Source organism: Olea europaea, chromosome 10 (genome assembly GCF_002742605.1).
Source record: "Olea europaea var. sylvestris chromosome 10, O_europaea_v1, whole genome shotgun sequence".
Lineage (NCBI taxonomy): Eukaryota > Viridiplantae > Streptophyta > Magnoliopsida > Lamiales > Oleaceae > Olea > Olea europaea.
This window is the reverse complement of record NC_036246.1, coordinates 3050468-3060383: the sequence shown is the minus strand read 5'-3', so window position 1 is coordinate 3060383 and position 9916 is coordinate 3050468. Positions and strand designations below refer to the sequence as shown.

The following is a 9916-nucleotide window of genomic DNA, read 5'->3' as shown; positions in this document are numbered from 1 at the left end:
TTGGAGTCTCCTCCCGAGGCAATACCTCCAATGATGATATTGATGGTTCCAGCAGTGGGTTGACCATCCCTTTTTGCCTCAGGGACTTTTTCCCTGCCATGATCGTTCCTCGGCCGTTTGTCGTTACCGACGTAGGAACTCAAGAGTCCTCTTTTAATACGGGCTTCAATCTCCCGTTGCAGGGCTTTACAGTTCTCCGTGGTATGCCCGTGATCCCGATGGAACTCACAGTACTTGTTCATGTCCCTGGATTCGGGTGGTGACCTCATTTTGACAGGCCATTTCAGTTCCTTCATATCCTTGATCTCCATCAATATATTGGTTTTTGACGTATTTAAACGTGTGAACGGGGTCGGGGGAACCTCCTGCCTCTGTTTTTTCCGATGTTGTTCTTCACGGGGGTTCGGGTCATGCTGTCTCTTATGCTCGACCCTGTCATGGGATGGTCCAACCTTTCTCGGGTTCAGTGTTTCCTCCATATTTATGTACTTCTCGGCTCGATTAAGAAGCTCGGTGACTGTCTTTGGTGGAGTTTTGGATAAGGACATCTTGAAAGCCTCGCACTTTATGGCATATGTGCGGGCAGAAACTGCTGCAGTTATGTGTAGGTCGGGAATCTGAAGTCTTTCCTTGTTGAACCTGGTCATGAAGTCACGTAGGGTCTCATTTTGCCCTTGTCTAAGTTGCATGAGGGAAGCTGCTGTCTTCCTGATGCGTTTGCTGCTTGCGAAGAAAGCGGAGAACTTGTCCGCCAAATCCGAGAATGAGGCTATGGAGTTGGGCTCTAAGGTTGAGAACCAATCCCTAGCAGCATTCGTCAAAGTTTGCGGGAAGGCCTTGCACATCACCTGATCTGGTGCAACCTGTAGATTCATGACGTCCGTGTATATGTTCAGATGATTGATTGGATCGGTGGTCCCATCATATTCTTTGATCCTAGGATACTTAAATCTGTCTGGTAAGGGGAATGTTAATATTTCGGAAGTAAATGGAGTGTTGGGACTGAATCTTGTCGTCCCTTTGTTGCCCTGAAGTAGGCCCGCCGTAATTCCTTCTTGAATAATTCTAGCGAGTTCCCCGGAATCCATGGTCACTGATCTCGAGGCCGAGGTCACATGTGGTATACCCGAGGCCCCTGCTCCGCCATTGTCAGGGGCATGTGTTTGAGCTCGAGCTCGGGCATCAGCCATAAAACCCCCCTGGGGTGCTGGTGTAGGTGACGGATGCGAATTTCTTTGACTTAGCAGCTGTGTCAGTGTGGCGACCTGTTGTCTGAGCTCTTCAAAGGCTCCCGCAGTGACGACTACCGGCTGGGGCTCTGGCATTTCTGATGATTCCTCTTGAGGAACAGGGATATCCTCAGGAGGGGGTTGGTTTGGAGCGGATGAGCTTGCTGGTGGAAGACCTGAACGTGTGTTCACCATGGCTTTTGGTAGCGTTTCCCACAGACGGCGCCAATGATGCTACCAAAAATCGTACCTGCAGATTTTCCGAGCTTGATGACTGATAAGGAGCACGAACGTGATCTTCCGATACCTGAAACAAAGGCAACGAGGTGTGTTCTCGTCGCCCCTCCGATGCTTAAGTCAGAAAGGGGAAATATATGCGTGAGGCTATGTGCTGAAGAACAATGAGAAAACGTACCTGAATAATGGCCCAAGGTTCTGTATTTATAGAGGTAGGTGGTGTGTTCATATTAGGATTCCGTGTTGCACCTGTAGTAGGATAGTTTGATTTTGCAATCTTACACCAATGAGTCCTACGCGAGATAGGAGTTTGAATTGAGGTATAACTGTGATACCAATAGAGTTCTTCAGGGCATAGGAGACATGAATTGAGGATTTTTAGTCAGAATAAATCTCTCGTTGGATGAGGCGCTGTCGTAGGTCATAATCCCGAGGACAAAACCCCGAGGATATGTCGAATGATTGATGAATAACTCTTCGGGATAATAGCTCGGGCATATAGGGGATACCCCGAGCACATATGTCCCGAGCATTTTGATACACATAGCGACGAAATTGAGTCCTCGGGTATGTGTATACGTCGGGAACAAACTTGGTTATATCAGATAGAATATAGGCAAGGGATTTGAGTAATTTGAGTCACGAGGACAGAAGAATTGAAGTTAAATTTATCGGAATATTTAACTAGATACTTAGCAACAATAAGTTAAAGCTACTTGAAAGTCTAATTTTATAAGACACTTACTTTTACAAGTGAAAGCCTTTTAAGTCTACGCAGAACATGATTCAATCACTCTCACTTCCTTTAATTAATTCTCAAATGTCACAATATTTTTCTATCTATCTTATTCATCTTGACAGTTCAGTTTGCATTATAATTTTATCATTGAAATTACGTAGTCTCGGTCCGACTTTATTTTTTTGGCCTCCCATTTTTAGGCTATTTATTACAAAGAGAATTAAGCAGGCCGAATCGTTATTTGTGGGAACTCTGGCATACATCTTGCGGGGTTTGATCCATTCAAGCAATAATTTTCGCATTGTATGAACCTTCCTTCCACTGTCTTTCTCGCCCTCTCTCTCTCTCTCTCTCTCTCACACACACACACATCCTTGTCAAACAGTAAAATATTAATACTATGATCAAAGTACAAAAGCAACATTCCATTCTCAAAAAGGAGGGATTTTTTTATTTGTTGTACACCACTAATTGCAATTCTTGATCATTAAGGCTGTCGTCTGGGTTTTGGTCATTGTGACTTCCATTTTCCGCCATTTAGAGAGAGAAAAATTTTGAGGAAAGCCGAGGGAGAAAGTGAGAAACTGTCAAAGGGTCTTTCTTCCTGTTTTGACTCTGAAATTTTCAACTCAGATCTATTCCGGGTCTTCTGTTTTTGTTCAATTATTGTCGTTTCTTTTAGATTTCTTGTCGTGTTGCAACAAGCGTTCTATTTGGTGTTCTTGTTTGTCAGGAAGATTTCATAAGCTTCAGTTTTGAGCATTCCTATGAATAGATCACTCCGTACCTTGTTTTTCAGAAAATAGAAACATCATTATTAGTATTTTGTTCCTAAATCTTTGTAAATGAGTCTCAAAAATCCCAGTTGCCTTAATATTTTATTTCTCGATATTCATTTTAAAACCTTGGAATATCTACCCAGTCCTCTGAAGACCCAGCTCATTCATATGGGGATTCTCTAATCCATTCCCCAAGATTTTAGTTCTTTTAACAATCCAATTTTCTATAGAAGCCTTTCGCTTTCAATCAAATTTGATTTTTGGGTTGGGTTCTGCTTTTTGTGAAAATGGGCTGTGCATCTTCGAAGGAAAAAGTGTGCCAGAATTGTCAGGGACCTTATTCTCCGGTCAGGCGGAGCTACTCAATGCACGTACACCACCTGCCTCAAGAAACAGTGGATAGCTACCACTTGGTGGCTCTTACTTCCTCCACTTTAGGTTCTTTGAAGCTAGATGATCCATTGACTCAAAGTCCTAGTATTGATTACAAGGATCTGTTGATTCAGAATCATTGTTCCATCGTAGAAACTCCGGTTGAAAATAAGGAAATCGATAAAGCAAAGGTGGTGAAAGAGGACTTCGCAATGGGAATGATCGAGGCCAAGACTTGGTCTAAAATGACCAACGAGAAAATCCCAAAGATTGTTCCCATAACGCCCATTTGGACGCCTCCCGGCGAGCCAGAATTGATCAATGTTTGGGAGTTGATGGAGGGTCTTGATGACATTAGTCCTCTTAGACCTTCACGTCATCTTCGTGGCTTTTCCTTTCATGCATCTCAGAATCCAAGTTTATCTTCTCTAGACGAGCAACCAACGCCCAGAGCGAAAGAAAATGGCGAAGCGTCGCCTAAGCCTTTGTGGCTCGAAATGGCTGATAATGATTCGTGTTCGAATGATGCATCTATTGTCTCTGAATTTGATCCTGAAGTGACTGCCACTTTCAGAAGAGCACTCGAAGAGGATCTCCCTCTGGCCAGTCCAATTTATCTCAGGGATGAGGCCTTGGTGAATAAGATTGCGCCACGTGGTACAGACAAGTTGATAGTGTATTTCACAAGCCTAGGAGGGGTGAGGAAGACGTACGAGGATTGTTGTCATGTTAGAGTGATTCTTAAAGGGTTAGGTGTTAAGGTTGATGAGAGGGATGTATCAATGCATTCTGGGTTCAAGGAAGAGTTGAAGGACTTATTGGGAGAAGGATTCAAAGCTGGTGGCCTGCCGCGAGTTTTCTTGGGGAGAAAACACATTGGCGGGGCTGAGGAAATACGCCGGCTGAATGAGGATGGAAAGCTTGAGAAAGTGGTCAAAAGCTGTCAACTCGTGGGCGATGGTGGTGAAGGTGGAGGATACAGTGGTGGAGTTTGTGAAGCATGTGAAGATGTTCGATTTGTGCCATGTGAAACATGTTCAGGGAGTTGTAAAATCTATCATAAGGATGATTACAACTATGAAGAACACGACGAAAGTGAGAACGAACATGGCTTTCATCAGTGCCACGATTGTAATGAAAATGGACTTATACGATGTCCAATATGTTGTGATTAAGTTTGATTATTTCTTGTATAGTGAGAGAGTTTATTTTATTTTAGTAAGGTCAATGATTTGTTTTAAATTAGCTCATGTCTGTGTTAGAAGTCAATCTTTCTTACAAAAAAAGTTACTCAATTGTTATCAAATAATTTGAGGAATGTACACATTTTTTTCTTTCATCACACGTCTCTCTTCTTCACTATCAAAGATTAAGTTGAGATCAACATTCGAATTTGATTAAGTTAGGGATAGGGTTCATAGGTGGCGAGTGGTAGCACCAAATTCTATCAGCGAGCCAAAGTTGAAAGCATGAAAATCTGGTTTGTTGTCTAATGACTGCGTGAATAAACACTTTATCTATATTTTATACGACATTCTGATAGCAGATCGGCTCAATCATTCTCGCGAAGCTGTCCGTGACCGACTTGGTTTATTTTTTTCATTTCAAGTACTTTGTAAATTCCCCAACAACTCAATTATTTAATGCTAACTGCAACCAGTATCTAAAGTAATTGAATGGGTTTTCTTCAAATTAGGTATGAAAAAAGAATCATGGTCAGCACACTAATAGACTTCGATGTTAGCGGTCAACCAAAATAATGGACTACCGAACAATATTTTAATGTCTTATTAAATACAGATAAAAGTTCGGCATAAATCCCATTTTGCACATTGAAATTTCGCAAATGAGGATTTCATAAATTCAAGTACATCGATTCCTTGAAAGGGTATCCAACTCTTTAAATTATTATTCATTAGCCACTAAGAAACACTAGAATAATAACAGGTAAGTGTGCCTTTTTCACTAAATATTGAAAGGAAAATGTCATATAGTTGATAAATCATAAATCTATGATGATCTTATCAATCAACTTTGATTGTAATGAAAATGGACTTATACGATGTCCAATATGTTTGATTAAGTTTGATTGTTTCTTGTATAGTGAGAGTTTATTTTATTTTACTAACGTCAATGATTTGTTTTAAATAAGCTCATGTCTGTGTTAGAAGTCAATCTTTATTACAAAAAATGTTACTCAATTGTTATCAAATAATTCGAGGAATATACACATTTTTTTCTTTCATCACACGTCTCTCTTCTTCACTATCAAAGATTAAGTTGAGATCAACATTTGAATTTGACTAAGTTAGGGATAGGGTTCATAGGTGGCGAGTGGTAGCACCAAATTCTATCAGCGAGCCAAAGTTGAAAGCATGAAAATCTGGTTTGTTGTCTAATGACTACGTGAATAAACACTTTATCTATATTTTATACGACATTCTGATAGCAGGTCGGCTCAATCATTCTCGCGAAGCTGTCCGTGGCCGACTTGGTTTATTTTTTTCATTTAAAGTACTTTGTAAATTCCCCAACAACTCAATTATTTAATGCTAACTGCAAGCACAGGCGGACCCAGGCCCGGGCTAGCACGGGCTCACCCAAGCCCAGATGCAGTCAATTTTTTTATTTTTTTTCATCCCATGTAAAATTGAAAATCAGCCCGTGTGGTGTAAACCCAATTGCAACAAAATGAGCAAATGACCCAACTTCAATTTATTGGCCCAAACAAAACATAAATTTTATTTTCCATTTAAACCCAAAACTAAAACCAAGCACAAACCAAATTTAATTCTAATCCAACATTCTCCAACAACAGGTCCACTGGTCCAAAATGATTCCTCTCCAACCTTTTTTTTCAAATTTTCAATCCAAAAATTCTATAAAAAATTAAGGAACTCATTACCCTAATCAAAGATTTCATAGCCTAATACCTTCTAGTAGGTGCCGGCGTGCTGCGAAGAACCGTCAGTCTGCCTTGTAGGAGTCCAAATCGTCAGTCCGTCGACGCCAGTCACGCCACTGCTGTTCTCCATTTCTCCTGTGAGCCTCTCTCTGAATGGCTATTATGGATTTATGGTTTGTATTATGTAGAGTTTATAGACCATAGTTGTATAGGATAATAATAGGATTAGAAAATCTAAAATCTGAAAACAAGAAACGGAAATGAAAATGAAAATCGGAAACACCGAAACAGGAGGCCCGAATGCTGCTGGAAGTTAGAAACTAAAAAGAAGAAGAGTGACCCTTTTAATTTATAATTTTATATGGATTGTTGACACATGGATGGGAAGATTTTGATAAAGTTAAAAGTTAATTAATTAAACGAAGCGTCGCCTAAGCCTTTGTGGCTCGAAATGGCTGATAATGATTCGTGTTCGAATGATGCATCTATTGTCTCTGAATTTGATCCTGAAGTGATTGCCACTTTCAGAAGCGCACTCGAAGAGGATCTCCCTCTGGCCAGTCCAGTTTATCTCAAGGATGAGGCCTTGGTGAATAAGATTGCGCCACGTGGTACAGACAAGTTGATAGTGTATTTCACAAGCCTAAGAGGGGTGAGGAAGACGTACGAGGATTGTTGTCATGTTAGAGTGATTCTTAAAGGGTTAGGTGTTAAGGTTGATGAGAGGGATGTATCAATGCATTCTGGGTTCAAGGAAGAGTTGAAGGACTTATTGGGAGAAGGATTCAATGCTGGTGGCCTGCCGCGAGTTTTCTTGGGGAGAAAACACATTGGCGGGGCTGAGGAAATACGCCGGCTGAATGAGGATGGAAAGCTTGAGAAAGTGGTCAAAAGTTGTCAACTCGTGGGCGATGGTGGTGAAGGTGGAGGATACAGTGGTGGAGTTTGTGAAGCATGTGGAGATGTTCGATTTGTGCCATGTGAAACATGTTCAGGGAGTTGTAAAATCTATCATGAGGATGATTACAACTATGAAGAACACGGCGAGAGTAAGAACGAACATGGCTTTCATCGGTGCCACGATTGTAATGAAAATGGACTTATACGATGTCCAATATGTTGTGATTAAGTTTGATTATTTCTTGTATAGTGAGAGAGTTTATTTTATTTTAGTAAGGTCAATGATTTGTTTTAAATTAGCTCATGTCTGTGTTAGAAGTCAATCTTTCTTACAAAAAAAGTTACTCAATTGTTATCAAATAATTTGAGGAATGTACACATTTTTTTCTTTCATCACACGTCTCTCTTCTTCACTATCAAAGATTAAGTTGAGATCAACATTTGAATTTGATTAAGTTAGGGATAGGGTTCATAGGTGGCGAGTGGTAGCACCAAATTCTATCAGCGAGCCAAAGTTGAAAGCATGAAAATCTGGTTTGTTGTCTAATGACTGCGTGAATAAACACTTTATCTATATTTTATACGACATTCTGATAGCAGATCGGCTCAATCATTCTCGCGAAGCTGTCCGTGACCGACTTGGTTTATTTTTTTCATTTCAAGTACTTTGTAAATTCCCCAACAACTCAATTATTTAATGCTAACTGCAACCAGTATCTAAAGTAATTGAATGGGTTTTCTTCAAATTAGGTATGAAAAAAGAATCATGGTCAGCACACTAATAGACTTCGATGTTAGCGGTCAACCAAAATAATGGACTACCGAACAATATTTTAATGTCTTATTAAATACAGATAAAAGTTCGGCATAAATCCCATTTTGCACATTGAAATTTCGCAAATGAGGATTTCATAAATTCAAGTACATCGATTCCTTGAAAGGGTATCCAACTCTTTAAATTATTATTCATTAGCCACTAAGAAACACTAGAATAATAACAGGTAAGTGTGCCTTTTTCACTAAATATTGAAAGGAAAATGTCATATAGTTGATAAATCATAAATCTATGATGATCTTATCAATCAACTTCAAAGGACATTATTCATTAATCACAAATAGAAGGCAACAATAGCAAGCAAAACAATAAGCAATACATAAACACGCAACTTTTTGCGATTGGGATTCGAGCCCATTTAATAGGATTTCTATGTTTGCTAATAACTTTTGTTGTCATAAAAAATTGTAGGGACTATTCTAGAGCTAACTTTTAAAAGAAAGGGACCCTTTTTATTGACGGTAAAAGGTGAGATTGTATATTTTGTGTTGATTGGGGAACCAATGTGGTTGATTGGTGGGCTCGGGCGATCCTGACGTTATCTATTACAAGTGTATGTGATTGATAGGATGTAAGGAATCTGTAATCATTATGTCTTTTGGGGATTACGGTAGCACTGAGATCGAGCTGAACTTCTGTAGCCAAACTGAAATGCATATGAGGTGGGGCCTGCGAACAATAGATATGAGATCAAAGGTCGGTGGTCGACAACTTTTGAACAACTTTCTTTAAAACCTCTTTTAATCAGACAAAATATTTTTAAACAAGTATTCAAACATGTTCAAAAATTACTTAATTTCAAAAGCAGCCTTTGACTTCAAACGAATCATTTACGTACACTTCATATAGCTAGAAAATTTTCAAGTTGATTATAAAAATACCATCTAATTTTCACATGCACAAAATGTATTAACTATTAAATGGGTTGGGAACGTCGCACAATTTAGGTTCAATTGCTAAAATAGAGCTGAAGGCGTTCTAATGTTATTTAATACTTGTATTTCAATTCTCTAAGATATTTACAATTTAGGTGTTTTTGTTTTTGTTTTTCAAACTGTCCAATCATGTATCGATACATGTTCCATCTGAATTTGAGTTTTGATTTGAGTTTGGATGTGTAGCATAATGAAAAAATTAATAAAATAAGTGGTTGAAAATTCATAAAAATTGTGAGTCCTATGTGATTTCAAAGATGAATTTGTCGAAATGAGTTCCCTACAACAAAGGAATTAATTATAGAATTGAAGGATTCAAAAGTTGGATTGCACAAAAATTTATGGGCCTCTAGCATGAAAATCTGTCCAGTAATTACAAGTTGGGTTTTACAGGGCCCATGTGGCCCTGTACAACCCGCAAGTCCTTACAAGTTTGTATAAAAGTTGAGATGTGCCCTGTGTCCGGACAAGTTTATATAAAAGTTGAGTTGTATTCAATCTAGATATTTAAATTTTTTTAAAGATTTTAATTTAAAAAAATATGTTAATTTTTTCAAGGATTTTAAGATTCTATTAAAGTTTTGAGTATTTATAGACTTTTCAAAAAGTGTTGGGACATTAAAATCAATCTCAAAAAGTCACGAATTTTTAAAATTCAATAATTTCTATCCCTCAAACACTAACTTTTAAGCGGAATGTAAAAACACAAAAATAAAAGTTTCTCATATTATTTATAAAATTGTGAAAAATATCACTTAATTCGTAGGCGGGGTGCATCATACTATTTGTTCCAATCTATGAAAGACCCTCGCTTGAACTCAATAGGAAGCCATGCACGTTGGTCTAACAACTTTCTTAAAGTCAACAAGGCTTTATGTTTACCGTTGTTCCCAGCCCATGGTGTATACCACCATATCAATAGCATACGGAGAATTCGCATGTATAGTTTATCCTCAAGATTTCGAAAAACTTCCAAAAGGAGGAA

General features: G+C 38.8%; 1 protein-coding gene across 1 annotated transcript; it reads left to right on the top strand.

Annotated features, from left to right (window-relative positions):
- The first annotated feature begins 2595 nt into the window (after positions 1 to 2595).
- Positions 2596 to 7456, top strand: LOC111400158 (uncharacterized protein At5g39865-like). The gene is made up of 2 exons (XM_023027588.1): positions 2596 to 4529; positions 6687 to 7456. Exons 1-2 carry the CDS (start codon positions 3272 to 3274, stop codon positions 7388 to 7390), a joined length of 1962 nt encoding a protein of 653 aa, XP_022883356.1. The 5' UTR covers positions 2596 to 3271; the 3' UTR covers positions 7391 to 7456.
- The last annotated feature ends 2460 nt before the right edge of the window (positions 7457 to 9916 follow it).